Source organism: Rhamphochromis sp. 'chilingali', assembly GCF_963969265.1.
Source record: "Rhamphochromis sp. 'chilingali' genome assembly, chromosome: 2".
Taxonomy (NCBI): domain Eukaryota; kingdom Metazoa; phylum Chordata; class Actinopteri; order Cichliformes; family Cichlidae; genus Rhamphochromis; species Rhamphochromis sp. 'chilingali'.
Window position 1 is genome coordinate 8,144,948 of NC_137930.1, and position 16,502 is coordinate 8,161,449.

General features: G+C 40.3%; 2 protein-coding genes across 3 annotated transcripts; both read right to left on the reverse strand.

Moving 5' to 3' along the window:
* Nucleotides 1-22: 22 nt before the first annotated feature.
* Nucleotides 23-3,681, reverse strand: lage3 (L antigen family member 3). The gene is made up of 3 exons (XM_080876700.1): nucleotides 3,580-3,681; nucleotides 947-1,075; nucleotides 23-850 (listed from the first exon to the last, which is right to left on the reverse strand). Exons 1-3 carry the CDS (start codon nucleotides 3,624-3,626, stop codon nucleotides 736-738), a joined length of 291 nt encoding a protein of 96 aa, XP_080732826.1. The 5' UTR covers nucleotides 3,627-3,681; the 3' UTR covers nucleotides 23-735.
* A 1,565-nt stretch (nucleotides 3,682-5,246) lies between these two features.
* Nucleotides 5,247-16,066, reverse strand: prrc1 (proline-rich coiled-coil 1). 2 transcript variants are annotated; one of them, XM_080876673.1, is made up of 9 exons: nucleotides 15,949-16,066; nucleotides 13,552-13,684; nucleotides 11,694-12,077; nucleotides 10,022-10,167; nucleotides 9,704-9,806; nucleotides 9,450-9,613; nucleotides 8,771-8,874; nucleotides 8,297-8,399; nucleotides 5,247-6,797 (listed from the first exon to the last, which is right to left on the reverse strand). In XM_080876673.1, the coding sequence occupies exons 2-9, from the start codon at nucleotides 13,643-13,645 to the stop codon at nucleotides 6,582-6,584; spliced, it is 1,314 nt and encodes a 437-aa protein (XP_080732799.1). In that variant the 5' UTR covers nucleotides 13,646-13,684; nucleotides 15,949-16,066; the 3' UTR covers nucleotides 5,247-6,581. The 2 variants fall into 2 exon arrangements, with proteins under 2 accessions (XP_080732799.1, XP_080732800.1); XM_080876674.1 differs by lacking the exon at nucleotides 15,949-16,066 and adding an exon at nucleotides 15,807-15,829.
* Nucleotides 16,067-16,502: the final 436 nt, after the last annotated feature.

Genomic DNA, 16,502 nt, shown 5'->3' on the forward strand with positions numbered 1-16,502 from the left:
CTACAGAGCCATCTACTAAATGAAGCATCGGAGCAAAGAATGTGTGTTGAATTTTTTTTAATAATCGAGTTATTCGAATTTGTTGCTGAATTGTTGCAGCACTACTTTCAGTAATCAAACTCTTTATTTACATGTACATAAATGATCTCAAAAGTAACTGTGTGAGAAAACAAGTGCCAAAAAGTTCTCATTTTTATAAAGTTCTATCAGTTTGATGGTCTAAGCCTCGGACTGGTTTACGTAGTGATAGCTGGACAGATTTTTAATTCATTGTTTGGATGAGAAGTCTTCATCTGAACACATACACATTCAGTGAGAGTATCTTTTTAGCTGTCCAAAATGGTAACTTTATGATTGCCGGCAAAACAAAATTAAAAGGCATCTAGAAGCTGTAGCCAAATAAAGCAAGACTGAACTTACTAATATTTAAAACTAACCTCAGTTAGTTTTAAATATTTGTATAATCATACATTTTTATTTTTGAAAAGAATTATTATGGTTATACCCCCATCAGATACATTCTGTGAATCTATTTCAATCACAGCTGTAGAAATTATTCAACTGAGCACTGAGCCAGTGTCATGATCTCCCCCTCAGTTCCACTTCATCAACCACCTTTTACTGTGTTCGAAGGTGCCAGTGACTTTAGCTCACTTAATCAAACTTCAGTCCAGTCTGTAGGACCTCAGTTAGTTCCAAGCATCAAAAACAGAGTCCAGAATCACTTGTTATACATCATACGGCAACAGGTGGACCAAACATCTCCATGGTCTCCATAACAAGGGATAGATGATCGAGAAACGAGTTCACAGACACTCTGAGGATTCGTGCTTCATCAGCGCTCCACCTCCTGAAACACAGCGAAGGATTTTTAGTACAAAAAGGACACAGATGTTAGGGCTCAGTTTGATACAGGCTATGAAGGAGCCAAGGAAGATAATCTCACACAGAAAGCGTGCTTCCAGACACTGTAATCAGTTTGCTTATGCCGCCTTTCCGGGGCTCTTTGTCCGGGGAGAGCGACCGCAGAGCGATGGTGGCCTCACGAGATGATGGGAAGGGAACATCCAGAGAGCTGCACGAGGGTCAAGGAAGACTGAGGACATGGCTGAGACAAAAGAGAAAAATAAAAGAGGCCGGGTTTTTCATCTCTGACTCTGTTCTCTCATTTTGCCCTACTTGCAATGGAAAATGCTATTTGCTGCATTAAAAAGGCTTCATCCTTACTATAATCTGTTACTGACACACTGCCCCACCATAAGGAATATATTTATGCTTTAAAAATAAAAGCTTGAAAAACACACCCATTTATTACAAGCGACCTATTTCTTAACATTTTTTTTCACCCCTTTTCTTTATTCTCACTGACTCTTCTTGTGCAAATATCTCTTAAACAACAGGAAGGTGCAGGTTCACTATAACTAGGGTTGCCAACCGTCCCTTAAAATACGGAATCGTCCCGTTTTTCGAAACAAAAGTACACGTCCCGTATTGAGCTAATAAGGGACGCACTTTGTCCCGTAATACAGTGAGAATCAAAAGTAGCCTATAACTTTTAATGGAATTAACGCTTTGTTTGAAAACATAATTCCCAGCCCCTCTCCTGCTTTGTGACCAATGAGCTGACAGCACACTTATGACAATTCGAGTATGACAATTCAGATTACCGCTCATCTCATTGGTCGAGGAAAGGTCGCTTGCGGAGAAAATACCGGAAAACAGATGACCACAACAAGAAGCATGGCCAACAGGGAAACAAACGCCGACACTGCGGTGCAAGTCTCGGACGACAGTACACCTAAAGCTGGGCAGACACTGCGATTTTTTCAGTCGCGATATTCAGCTCCTGCTCAAACTGCACGATTGACTCGCAGGGGTTAGAAGTTGGTAGGTCACGATGCAGGGTCTCACACTATTCCGCCCGATGCTCTGATGCCTGACCTGAGTGCTCACACTGTGCCTCCATAAAATGAAGGTTATAACAGAAAATCTGTCGCGCTCTCTCTCTCCGTCTTACACTCACACAGACACACCACCACCATCAACTTTGCTAAATTGCTAATGAAAAACATTGTTCAGGCAGCTGTGATTGAGCAGCAATGTAAATCCAACTGTTTTCACGGTTGTTGTGGTCGTGATAATTTTGTGATGCCACATCGAAAAGGCTCGGATGAGCTTTCCAAAGTTCTACAAGTTGTGCCTCCATCGCTTGTGTCCAGATCAGCTGTGCTGCTCCATCTTTTACACCAACGTTTACCTGTTTGCGCGCGAGCAGTGTGAGCGGCTGTGGTGAGACCCTCACGAGCGATTGATTGATCGGGAGCTGGTCGTGAGGTGTTAATCACTTCTCGTTACCCCACGTATACTACACGATGCACGATGAAGGCCAAAATCGGTCCGATCACTCAAAAATCGGCTCAAAATGGGCCAAAAATCGCACAGTGTGAGCCCAGCATTAGAGCAGCAATGTTTGTTCCCCTCAGAGAAAGGGAAGAATGGGAAAAGGAAAACACCTGGCTGGAAAAAGTTAATATGGGCATGTGCAGTGAATATCAGCGCTATGTGGCCAGAAGTGTGATAATATAATTTATTTTGTGTAATAAACAACTGCAAGGATAGATGATTACAACAAATAGATGACTAATACATAAAAGTAATACATAGATGAATAATGATGATGAGTTAAGATGCGTAATCATGGGAACAAGCGGGTTTACAAACAGGAGCAGCTGATTAGCATTAGAAAAGCTGAAATAATACCTCAACTGAAGCAAATTGTACTAAATGCACTAAATGTGCACTGTTATAAGAATGTTTTTCTTTCTATTGTTTTATATTATTTTAAGTTAAGCAGGACAGAGTTAAAGAAAGATTTACTTATATTCTCAAAAGTTAAGCATGACAGGCTTCTGTTTAAGAAGGAGACCTGTTTTATCGTGTTAATGTTGTCATTGTGAGCTAAAAATAAATGGCTAAATGATCATTTGTTTCACATGTGTTCATATCACAAAGAATACACATCTACTTAAATCAAATTCAAGTCAAATGGTTAAAAAAATAATTTCACACACAAAAAAAGAGCTAGAAAATTCACCACACTGGGAAGGGTGAAGACAACTGGGTCGCCCGGCCCTGGCCACGAGGTGTCCCTTATTTATTTTTCAGGGAGTTGGCAACCCTAACTATAACCAAAACTCCAGACTCAAACATAATGTTACAACATCCACAGTAGTTATAGTCATCGGTGAGTAGTAAATAAAATTAAGGAAAGTTTCTTTAGAGGATGATTTAAAAATGTTTAAACTTCAAACTCTATGCCAGCTTCTAGCTTCGCTTGACAGTGTAGAACAAACCTGATGACACAAACTCCTATTAAGCTTAAAAGTCAACCTAACACACCCAAACAGAAAGAGCCCAGATTCAGATTCAGGTTATTTCGAAACCTCAATACAATTACCGGCACAAATACTTCGAATGTTTCGTTGTTTCAAGAAGCCTCGCTTTGCCCTTCGCTAGTAGAAAATATCATTAAAGTTTTCATAGACCTCAGTGGTAAATATTGACAACAATAAAGGATACAACTCCAGTTTGCCTGTTCCTCCGTTAGCTTCTCCAGCTGCCGCCATTGCGATTGTTGTGCTGAAACGAACCGGAAACGGAAACGCTTTCCATGTATGAGGAAAAGGACAGCTGTCCCCAGTGGCAGAATGCAGTATTACAACAGTGAATACTGCACAACAATAGAAATAAATATTTTTAGTGAACTGAAAATACACTAAAAATTAACAAAACTAGGTGTGAATAACATTTAAATTCACTAATATAAACGAAAAATAGATTTTTGCAATAATAATAATAATAACAACAGTATACTAACTCAAAATGGATGAAATCCAACCGAAAAGACAACAGAAATTTGAAATGAAAAATACATTTTTAAGAAATTATGGAGAAAATACACGTCACATGTCAAAAACATGTCAAAAAGGTAGCCTGGTTGTGACTTCTTTGACGTTTTCATTTATTTATTTTGAAAAGGAAACTTTTTGCAAAAGAAATGTGAAGTGTAACTTTTCTGCTATAAAATTAGCAGCCACTAATTCCAAATTTCTAATCAAAGTCTTCCAACCTGCACCCAACCTGAAACACCTCCTGGCACTTGGGCAGCTACTTTGAGGTATTGGGATTGGGTATTGGGCAATACGCAATAATACCAATACGTTAATTTCACGTTTCATCACTACATAAAACTGTATGGATAGAACCGCCAGTCAAATCTATTTGGAATGCCTCAAGGTGGTTTCTTTTTTGTGTTTAAAAGCAACTAATACAACTAATAACTGCTTTGTTCATATCTTCCTGAAGCCATCATGGCTTCATTATGATGGTATTCAGTTCAGTTCAATTTTATTTATATAGCTCCACATCACAACAACAGTTGCCTCAATGGTCTTCACAAGGCAAAGACTCTACAATAATGCAGAGAATGTGAATGTGTCCCTTTGAATGTGTCCCCAAGTGCAGTTGCAAAAACCCATCAAGCGCTACAACAAAACTGTCTCACATGAGGACCGCCCCAGGAAACAAAGCCAAGAGTCACCTTTGCTGCTGAGAATAAGTTAATCTGCGTCACCAGCCTCAGAAATAGCAAGTTGACAGCACCTCAGATTAGAGCCCAGATAAATGCCACACAGAGTTCCAACAACATGTAGCCACACATCTGAAAGCATATTGATTTGCTCTCCTGATATTTAGACTGTAGTATTGATATTTTAACTATCTCTACGTCAACTGTTCAGTGGAAACTGCACAGTGGTCAGAGGAGATCGCACAAATCAGGCCTTCGTGGTCAATTAGCTGGCAAGAAACCACTACTAAGTAAAAGCAACAAGCAGAAGAGATTTGTTTGGGCCAAGAAACACAAGGAATGGACATTAGACCAGTGGAAATCTGTGCTTTGGTCTGATGAGTCCAAATTTGAGATCTTCGGTTCCACCTGCCTTGTCTTTGTGTGATGCAGAAAAGGTGAATAGACTGTCTCTACATGCATGGTTCCCATCGTGAAACACGTGGAGGACGTGTGATAATGTGGTCTGCTGGTGACGCTGTTGGGGATTTATTCAAAATTGAAGACACACTGAATCAGCACGGCTACCACAGCATCCTGCAGCGCCATCCCATCCAGTTTGCATTTAGTTGGATATCATTTATTTTTCAACAGGAGAATAACCCCAAACACACTTCCAGACTGTTGATAGTCATTTATTTCCAGTAATGAACAGAAAAAATGTTTTTGGAGTTGAATGTTATGCTGGACTTCTCAGGAAACTCCAATGTTCCTTAAGAATTCTGCACAGTATTATATAGCAGTGATATATCCTTTGGTTAAGGAGGGGGGCATCCAAATCAGCATTAAAAAGTGATTTATGTAAAAAGGCACAGCACAAGATATGCATAAGAATATTCTTTACACCCAACTGTAACTGACAGAAAGTTAGATCTAGTGTTTCTGACAGTTTCTTACCACTTGAAGCCCTAAGAAATAAATTAAGTAAATCATTGTTATGGTTTAGCTGCATGGGACAGAAACACTTTATGTATAAATTTGTATTAGCATTCACGTCAGTCATGGTCTTTATGTAGGACAAGAAATCAAAATACTTCACTAATTGGGTGGCTATCCAATGAATCTGCAAATATGACTCGTGGCCCTCCACTGGATTTATATCAGGGAAGGCTTGGGCCAATCTCAACACTCCATGCTACAGTCCTTGAGCCATCCATTAGCAGTTTTTGTGATGCTGAAGGATGTACTATCCTGCTGATGGAGGTCAGTAGCATCAGGAAGATGTCGGCTGTTTGCTACAAAGTTAATTTAGGTCACACTTATCAAGGTAACAATATGTGAAATTAAGATTTTTATGTATAGATATGTTGTAATGACATGGCTCTTTTTTTTGTTTGGGTTAAATGGTCACATATATTTATTTTTGTATTAATTGAGCATTGTATCAACAAATAAAAGTAAATCATAACAATTAATGTTTGATAACTGCAATGTTGGCATGCAGTTAGTACATTGTATAGGGAGTAGCTGGTAATAATGGCCCTAGGGCATGGTAGAAAATTCTCCCCCCTAAAAAAGATTTTTTCCTATATTGTAGGGCTTCTTGATGTTGCACTCAGCCTAATCACATCAGGTAGTTGCTGCATTACTCCCTCTAAACTGGACTTAGGGTACAGAAAAGTACAAATGGGACAAACAATAAGAATGCCTAAATAAAACACTAAACTTTGCCTTAATATGTGCTTATACTGATAAACATTTTAAAAAGGATGGAGAGGATCATAATGCATTATAGCTTGATCGTAACAAAATGGAATCTAAATTTTCAGTAAAACCCATTAAAATACACGAGAATGCCAGCAAAACGTCTGTGGGCACAAACATCTTTAACGAAATGTGCAGTTGGCTTTGTTGTGCAGGACAGACGGATGGAGGGAGGTACGTGGAACCTTCATGTCCCATCAGCTAGTTTACTGTCCACCTCCTCTCAGTATGTCACAGAAACTTGACGCACTCAGCCTGACGTAGTCCTGGGAAGCAACTGCTGTTTGTAGATACCAGCCAGAGCTTTGGAAGCACTGTGGATCATCTGGCGTTGGGTTAGGCCTGTCATGGCCTGGTGCCAGTCTGTTCTGTTGATGTTGGGAAGGCTTTGCTCCAGGACCTCACCCACGGTAACACTCAGACCTGACCAGCGCAGGCTGTAGTCAGGAGGGGTCATGGACTGAGCCTATATGGGGAAGGTTACAAAAACACTGTGAGTTGTAGCAGGTTTCTACATGGGAGATTTTGAATAAAATAATTCTACGGTACAACCTGACATTTTTTGTTCAAAGACAAAAAGTCAAGAGAAAACTGTAGAGCCTGAAAAAGGTGGGAAACTTTATCTTCTACCAGCATGACAGGATATTGCCAAAAGTATTTGCTCACCCTTCCAAATCATTAAATTCAGGGATTCCAATCACTTTAAGGTGTATAAAAATCAAACACTTAGGCGTGAAGATTGCTTTTAAAAACATTTGTCAATGGGTCCCTCTTATTTGCTCAGGAGTTGGGTTTAGTTCTAGCATCCCAAGATATGTTTGCCAGTTTCATGACCTTCCCACTAACACATTACCTGCCTTGTGGAAAGCCTTCCCAGAAGAATTACAGCTGTAAAGGTTGGGCGGACAACATATTCAAGTCTGTGGATAAACAATGGGATGCTACTCAAATTTGTTTGAGTGTAAAACCAGGCAAGCCAATACTTTTGTCAGTAGAGTGTACAGTGTTCCCTCGTTTATCGCGGGTGTTACGTTCAAAAAATAACCCGCGATAGGTGAAATCCGCAAAGTAGCGAACTTTATTTTTTACAATTATTATAGATGGTTTAAGGCTGTAAAACCCCTCACTACACACTTTATACACATTTCTCAGAAAGGGGATCGACATTTTCACACGTTTCTCTCTTGTTTAAACACTCTCAAACTTCAAATCTTCGAAAATAAGTCCAGCATTATCGAATGAAAGCAAAGATCAAACCCTGTTTTCAGGTCCAGAACATGGGCACAGAGCAGCTGCGAGAGAATTCAACATTAATGAATCAATGGTACGGAAGTAGAGGAAGCAAGAAGAATGAGTTCAGTAAAGTTTGACTTATCGGACGTTTTGGTTTCACTTAATGCTCCTTATAATCCTTTTGTGTTTGTTGTCTTCTGCTAGCGAAGATTTATGTAAATTTGACAAGCTGGACGCAACTGTACTGTACAGGAGACACGGCACGATGTAATTGATTGAAAATGGTCTACAGTTGATCAGGACGCAGAACACAACGCACTGTGACAAAACAAAAAAACAAACAAAACAAAAAAAAACAGCGGGGCCGTGAAAACTGAACCGCGATATAACGACGGACCACTGTATAACAAATCAAAAACTAAGGGAAACCTACAATACTTACTCAAGCAGTGTTGGTTTAGCTTGACTATAGAAAGTAACAGGCCTTTTTAAGCAGGCAGGGCTTCATTTCAACATTCCCCATGACCACCATTTTTTCCACGTACAGTTACAAGGCCCCAGGAGCAACCATACATACAGTATACACAGCCAAAAAACTCCACGCCACCCTCACCCGCACAGTTTTACTTCTGTTTGGTTTTATAAATTGTAAAAGTTTCTTTTTCCTGAACATTTTTTTTAAATATTTAAACTTCAACCAGAAAAGCTCTTCCTTTGTAAACCAAATGATACCTGCTGGACGTGCTCTAATGCTACAGGGGTCGCCTGAGTGAAGAGCTCGATGTGAATGTTCTGACCAGGGTCCTCGAGGATCAAACATCCGATGTCAAACCACCTGGAAACAAAAAGAAGGTTTTGTTGTTGTTTTTAGAGCTTTTAACTAAATGTTAACGCTTTTGTTTGTTGCCACAAAAAAACATCAAACTGCATCAAACATGTGAATATTTGGCTTGCATTTTATTCAACACATGACTAATTATAAAGTAAATAATGGAAGATGAAAGGTGAATAGAAATGTCAAAAAGCATTTCTGTCCTGTTGTAGATGAAAACTGTTGTAGCCCAGCATCCACACATTTTTTTGTTTTTTATGGGATGCTCCAAGCTGTTTACAGCAGTACTGTGCACTGTTTGTGAGATAGAAAGTCCGCTAGGCCTCTAAGAATGTGTGTGCTTTCTTTTCAGAAGTCAGTCAAAACCTTCTTACTTGTCAGGAAAAAGTTCAGCAATGAAGTTTTCTAAAGAGACCACTGGCTGTCTCTCGTGGATCACACCAGCTCGACGCAGACTGTCAATGCGCTCCTGAGCCCCCTGCAGACACGCAGGGACAGACAGACACACACATGTATGACTGAAGCTGCAAACATCAGTGCTGTCAAGAACTAAACTGAAACAAACTCAGACACTAGTAATACTTATGTAACTGGGATATTTCAGCATTTTATTTTGAACTAAGAAAAAAATAAGTAAACTTAAAAATGACCAGACTGATATTTTAATAAACTAATACATCATCATAATTAACATTTTTCTCTTTTACTGTGCGTAGAGATATTAACTAAAATGAGCCTTGACTCATAAAATGTGGAACTCTATGCAATCCAGTTATTATGATTAAAAGGTTACACACAATTTTTCAGAAGCAACCTATTTTGTGTTTCGTTTTTCCCACAATATTAAGACTCAGTTCTCAAAATATTTCCTCTTAACAAATCTAGCACTGCATGATTTATATACATTTTTATCTTCACACGTGATGGTCTTAAAAGCCATGTCATTTATAAATAAATAAGCTATAAAACCTATTCAAGGAAAACAAACATTTGATGCTTGAAAAAAGTTGAACGAGAAAGAAATGAAGTAACGTAAAAGCGAAGTCCACTGACCTTGACACCGGCGGCATAGCCCACAGGCTGTGGAGCAATGTTTGACTGACCAGACTCTCCGGTGACCATGGCCAGCCCAAAAACCTCCTGGAAAGCATCTCTAACTGCCCCCACATTCATCTCCTTATCTGAAGTCACAACGATGTCAATGTCCCCACCAGACTCTGAGGATGAACAACACAGAAACATTTATTAAGAACATTTGAATGTTTTGTACATTTTTTTTTTAAATTGGGTAAAACAGGGTAACTTACTGATGTATGGGGCCATGCCAGGATCAAGAGTAGTGATCATGGACTCCACAGAGTGTTTGGTTTTGTCTAAGACTGTCTTTACTACAGCGTTTCCTGCTACTCCCTGAGGGGACACAATACACACAGAATAAGACTACCCAAAAATATATATACACACACACACCACACTTAACCAACTCTTCCTATTAACTTTAATTAAAGAAGAACTTCATCATTGTAAAGACTTTTTATGTTTGAAAAATATGTCCAATCATATCGCAAAAAAGCTATAGGGAACATCAAGCTTCAAAAGTCCCCTTTCACACATTTGTATTCTACCTTAAAAAAGCCCCAGATGCCTCCACCACTGTTGGTGTCTCCAGACACTCTGGGATCCTCCTGTTCCTCCGGGAACGTGATTGAAGATCCAGTATCTAATCCTCCTCTAATGACTGACTGCTGAAGCATGGGGTTGGACACCACACCTGAAAATATGGAACATTTTTTAACAAGTTGTACTTTTTTTTAAATAAATCAATTGTTTACAGAATGTCCTCTGAGCATCTGCTGCTGTTCTGTTTTGCGCTTCCCTATTGGCTAGATTGTGAGGTTGCTGCTGCGGTAGCCCATGCAGTTGCTTCTCCAGTCTCTGATTCTGTAGTCTGACAGACTTTAACTACACAGTCGTCTTGGAATTCAGCTAACAACGCTAGATCTTTCTCTGCTCTGGAAATCTGCTGTGAGTTTGAGGACTACTGTAAAAAATATGATTTATTACCCTTATGTCTTACTTCTAAGTTAAGGGACATTCATTTCAGCTTTCAACACCCTGTTGTTATGTGTCTCAGGGGCCCTAAACCTGCACATGAGGTCTTCCCAGGTGTGGTACCACACTATCGGGCGTCTATCTTGTACTTAAAGCTTGTTCCTGTGCTGCCATGATTAGTGCCTCTGTGCCGTCTCATATTGGTCACCTGCCACCTAGAGTACATCTTGGATGGTTCTGTGGAGAACTTCTGGTTTATTCTTCTGCCTCATATCTCTCTGGAACACCTCTTCAAGCATGTGGCCAGGGCTGTGAGTCCTTGCATGGCAGTTTCCCAGGCCTCAGGTATGGACAGTTTGCTGTACTTCTTGGGTACCCCTTTCCTCATTGCACCTTTCTGCAGCTCCAATAGTTGGCTGACTTCCTTCCACACTGCCTTGATCTTGGCCTCCAGTCTCCTTCTCCATGGAGGGCACTGCTCCTTGTGGCTGTTCATCTGGTGGCCAAACATCTCTGTGATCACTACTGTCATAATGTAGATCGGCTGGTTAGTTTCCTAATCATCCCAGTAATGGATTGTCCATAATGCTGCATTCACATCGTCTAGCAGACTTTCAGAGGGTACTTCACATTTGTCTTGGTAATCGGCCATGAAGGGTTCAGGTTTCCAGCTTCACCATGATCCTCTCTCTCAGGTCAGCTTCTCTCACACTCAATGCACCTCCAGTCATACTTGGGGCTTGCTACTCGACCGCTGACTTTACTGGGACTTCATAAGAAACAACAGTTCTTAGGTCCATTATAATAATATAGATGGGCAGTTCTGATAGCATTGCTCCCACATTGATGTTTTTGATTTGTTATTAGCCATAACCACAAGCCGCATCCTTAATGATAACTTAACTAAACGTTAAGTGCCAGTGGTGTAGAAACTGGAGTTTCACGGACCTTCCAAAATTGCTTTCAAAAGGGTTGTTCAGTGTTGTGAATGACAGCTAGTCAAGCGAGGTGTGCTTGCCTGTTCAGGTATAACGTGAAGGTGTTTTTCAACTGGAGAAGGCAAAGATGCCTCTGTTGGTATCAATACTGTTGCAAATGAGTATCTAATTTGATAGTAATATTTAGTGTTGGCTAGTATGTGGGTATTCTGGGTGTCAAACTGATTTGGTTCCAGTTTTTAAAAGAGCATAAATGTGTTTATCAGATTCGAAAATTTCACCCGAGCTTCACATTTTTCACTCTGACCTGGTATAGAAGCAGGACTGGAAAATGTTGGCATCAGCGGTGTCTGTGGGGTTCGACCAGCATGACCCCGTGTGATGTCATATCCTGCACCCACGGAGAAGCTCGATACAGGTGGACCTACAGGAGGGGGCAACATGCTGGAAGCAGTAGAAGGAGGTCTGATGGAAGAGGCCTGAGGAGGCAAAGAGAAGGAGGCAGCAGGAGGGACGGGAGAGCTGCTGGTGAAAGGTGAGGCCAGTGTTGAGGCGGGGGGAAATTGGGAAGAAAGGGAAAGCGGTGCAGCCAGAGGGCTGCTGAAGGCAGGAAGTGGTGGGACACTGGGGAGAGAAGTCGAGACTGAGGGGGAACTGATTGTTCCTGGGAGAGGGAGCGAAGTGGACAGACCTGAAAAACAAAGAGAAACATCCAATCAGAGAGAGCTTTCCCTCTACTCATCTGCTTGCCATTTTCTCACTCTGCAGGTCTTTATATCCTCAGCTCTGCTCTTTAGGCCTGAAACCCGTCTGATTTCACTCTTTATTTGCTTGAATTAGTTCTCTAGACTCTCTGCTCGGGTTACCTTGCAACATCTCGCTATTAGGTAACTGCTAGAAGTAAAATTGCTAATATTAACATTCACACCGCACAGGTAAATATTTATGATAACTGTGTAATACTTTGATATTGCTGAAATGAGAGTTTTACTTCTTACTCTTCTTACTCCTAAACTGCTATTTAGAGTTATGAATGTTAACTACTATAGCTTTTGAGGAAAGGAGGAGCCATGTTTGGCTGTCATGTTGTGTGCCACATCAGTCCAGCTCTGAGGTCTTTACACTGGCTGCCTGTCCGTCAGAGGATAGACTTTAAAGTTCTGATGCTGGCCTATAAAGCTCTGAATGGTTTAGGACCAAAATACATCAATGACCTCCTGACCCAGTATGAACCATCCAGATCCCTCAGGTCATCTGGATCCGGTCTTTTATCAGTTCCCAGAGTCAGAACCAGACACGGAGAAGCTGCATTCAGCTTTTATGCTCCTTATATCTGGAACAAACTCCCAGAAAGCCTCAGATCAGCTGAAACACTCAGTTTATTTAAATCCAGGTTGAAGACTCACCTGTTCTCAGCTGCATTTGAATAAAGCACCAAATCCACACTTTAAGCTTAAATTTCAAAACTTACATTTAACTACTGATTTTATCTACTGTTCTGATTTTATCTGTTTTGATTTTATATACTGTTGTTTGTTTGTTTGTTAATTAGTTAGTTAGTTTATTTGCTTGTTTTAATCAATTTTAAATCATGCTTTTTATTTGTTCTTGTTTCTAATGTCTCTGTAAAGCACTTTGAATCACCTTGTTGTTGAATTGTGCTATACAAATAAACTTGCCTTGCCTTGCCAGCTGAAGAAGGCAAAGACAGCACAATCGGTATCAATACTGTTGCAAGTGAGTGTCTTAATTGAATATTAATTTTCCAGTTTTAATATTACAAGCCATTCAGTCCCTGTACAACCACAGCGAGTGCTTAATTAGCATTGCCAGCAACAAGTTGGACTTGTTTCCAGAGGATGTTGGACTTCATCAGGGATGCACTTTGTCATTGATTCTGTTATGAACAGAATTTCTAAGCGGAGCCACATGGCTGAGCTTCTCTGTTATTGTTACTTCCCTGCAACCCAGCTCTGGATAAGTGGTAGAAAATTGATAGATGTTGTATCCATAATGTCCACATCAACACAATTAAAATTTATTTACACGTATTACCAATCTTGAATTTGTATCAACAATGTGAACTGTAGCAAATGACATTTAAAATCTCGACTCAGCTAAGCTACAAGCAAAGGGAATGTTGATTTGCACATCAAATGTCTTACCAGCAGTGGTGGGCAGGCTTCCGACTGGGCCACCCACAGTCAGAGGGGTGGGGCTGGCAGGAGGTGTAGTCTCAATCCCACTTTCTTCCATCATATTCTCTGTAGTATTTATTTTAACTTCAGCCCAGAATTGCTGCAATAAGATGTTGTGATGAATTATATTGTGTTCAACTTGTCGGTCGATTGTTCATTTCCTGCATGTACACTCTGGGAACTATAGCACATAAAGTTTGACTGACAATAATGTTTATTAAACCTTTTTTCACACCAAGGAAGAAATTTAGAAATTTCTCAAGTTAAATCTATAAGTATATGAACACAGACACAATTTTCTATTTTTTTTTTTGCACACTACCAATGTTTTTTGTCTATCAAACAATCAATATTTTAGTACTGACTTTCAGCTTTAAGTTAGTGGATATAAACTAAAGTATTGCACTGGTGATGCCATGGTTGTTTGCAGGTAGACCAGCTCCATCAATACTAAAAGGTATATACAGATTTTAAAGAAACATATGCTCCCATTCAGATGATGTCGAGGCCTTGCATATTTAAGCAAGACAATGCTGAATCACACACTGCATCTATTACAAGAGCATGTCTTTGTATTAAAAGAGTAAGGGTGCTGAACTGGCCTGCCTGCCGTCCAGTGCAGATTATTGTGAACTTCTTTTTATTGATTGAACAGGTATCCTCGGTTTTCTAAATCAACAAATTGATACATGCACCTTCCTGTGACAATGCATCGCACAGTTTGAGCCTCATTTATTGGCTTAAGTAAGGTAGACTTGTGCCTGATTTAGACTTCTGCAGAGAACCTTTGAGGATTCGAGGAGCCTATGAAAACAAAAGTGTTGTTGCCCACATTTATGCCTGTGTGTAGTGCACACAGAATCAGCATGGCTGCACCCTCCTATGTCAGTATGCATACTGCAGCAAAACGCCATCCCAATGGATTTAGTTGATCATTTATTTTTCCAACATGACAATGACCCCAAACACACCTCCAGCCTGTGTAAGGGCTAGTTGATCAAGAAGGAGAGTGATGGAGTGCTGCATCAGATGGCCTGGCCTCCACAATCACCTGACCTAAACCTAATTACAACCATTCCAAATTGAGATGGTCTGGGATGAGATGGACCGCAGAGTGAAGCCAAAAGGGCCAACAAGTGCTCAGTATCTCTGAACTCCTTCGAGACTGTTGGAAAACCATTTCAGGTGACGACCTCACGAAGCTCATCGAGAGAACGCCAAGCGTGTGCAAAGCAGTAATCAAAGCAAAGGGAGGCTATTTTGAAGAGCCTAAAACAAGTTTTCGTTTACTACATAATTCCATATGTGTCCATTTATTTTTTGGTGCCTTCAGTGAGAATCTACAATGCAAATAGTCATGAAAATAAAGTTTAAAAAATATTAAATGAGAAGGTGTGTCCAAAGTTTTGACTGGTTTTGTAGATTTGTGAGTCCTTAGATGGATCATTCTGAGGCAGTGATTTTATCTTATTGTTAAATAAAAACAACAAAAAAACAACTGTGGTGAAAAAGTAGCCAGAAATGCAAATAAGGATTCAAGCGCGTTGAACAAACCAATCATAACAGCTGCAGTCTGCACTGACCCACTGTGTAATTACATTCTCGGGAGGTGCACCTCAGGTTACATGGTACGTCAGGAGTTTACAGTGACGTCATAGGTTCCCACATAGATTCCCTGTTAAACTTGGGCATTAAGCTGCGCATGTAAAACATATTCCCAGAGAAAATAATCTGTATTGCAACGCATTTTAATCCAAAACTCAGAAGATAACATGCTGGGAGCAGGTTATCAGATGCGCTGTTTTAGGAGCATATAGTAATAAAATTGTTTGATCCCAACAGAAACAAACAGAAGACCCTCTTACGGTCTCCACAGAGGTCTTCCAGGAAGCGTGATCATATTTTCTGATTGATCAGCAGACCATGAATTCACGCATGGTCCTTTCTAAACTGGAATCTAGACTGCTGCAGGTCAGGCTTTGCAGCACAACCTACTACAGCGATTTACCCCAGTAAGACATGAACCACCTTCGTAGTACAAAAACCCAGGGTTAAACCTGAAGTTTCGCACACGAAGAGGCAAGCGCTGTGCTCTGAAACAAAGCGGATCTATATCGTCTGACGCGGACACACAAGGTTTGTTCCGTGTCTGCCACGCCACAGAACGACAGGAGATCCAAATGAATGCAGTGTAGCGTTTTTTAAGACTGTTCACAACTTACACGTGCCTCACAACCCCAAAGAAAAACAGCAAAACGGACAAAGTACCATACACATCTTTATCTAATTCTCTAAAAAAAGACTCAGCATGACACGTGCCACTATTATGATAATCTCTACAGAACAAGTAACTTAACTACTCACCTGCTGGCGGTACTAACACAATACACCCATAAATAATAATAAAGCGCCGACCCACAGTGATGACGTGGTGCTTTGCCACGTCTGCTCCAGCGTGACGCCTGCCGCCGTCTTACGTGGCTTACGAAACTAGTGATGTGAGAGGCTACTGATTTCCCTTTCCGATCTGATTCCAAGTAAAATTCAGGCTGGAATCGGCTGTGTGAAACTGTGTTTGGAAAATTTAAATCACAAGTAGTGTATTTCAAACTATACCATAATAATGTATACAAGCCATCAGACTTCTTACTTATGAAGAGTGATCATACAAGGAATAAAAAAACCCTGAAAATGTAATACCTGCATTTAAAATGTGACTGAATTGAAAATGATAACAAAGCTGAGAAACATTTTAGTTGTCTCTGTAGCCGGAGTACAGGCCACTATTTACTCGTGTGGTGCAAGCTATTCAGTCTGTGTATTCTGTATTTTGTTTTAAAGGGTTGTGCGTGTGACTGGTTTCTTGTTTTATTAAAATGTACACTGTCTCCTGACTGTGCGCAACGAACTTGGTGCTC

What these genes read in the sequence shown, in the direction of transcription:
- prrc1 (XM_080876673.1), bottom strand. Translation starts at nt 13,645, where the DNA reads ATGATGGAAGAAAGTGGGATTGAGACTACACCTCCTGCCAGCCCCACC. An exon ending in AAGCCTGCCCACCACTGCTG is followed by an intron (nt 12,078 to 13,551) that starts GTAAGACATTTG and finishes TTTGTTTTTCAG; the next exon opens with GTCTGTCCACTTCGCTCCCT. An exon ending in TGGCATGGCCCCATACATCA is followed by an intron (nt 9,614 to 9,703) that starts GTAAGTTACCCT and finishes GTTCATCCTCAG; the next exon opens with AGTCTGGTGGGGACATTGAC.
- lage3 (XM_080876700.1), bottom strand. Translation starts at nt 3,626, where the DNA reads ATGGCGGCAGCTGGAGAAGCTAACGGAGGAACAGGCAAACTGGAGTT. An exon ending in GGAACAGGCAAACTGGAGTT is followed by an intron (nt 1,076 to 3,579) that starts GTATCCTTTATT and finishes ACCCTCGTGCAG; the next exon opens with CTCTCTGGATGTTCCCTTCC. An exon ending in TCTGGAAGCACGCTTTCTGT is followed by an intron (nt 851 to 946) that starts GTGAGATTATCT and finishes GCTGTGTTTCAG; the next exon opens with GAGGTGGAGCGCTGATGAAG.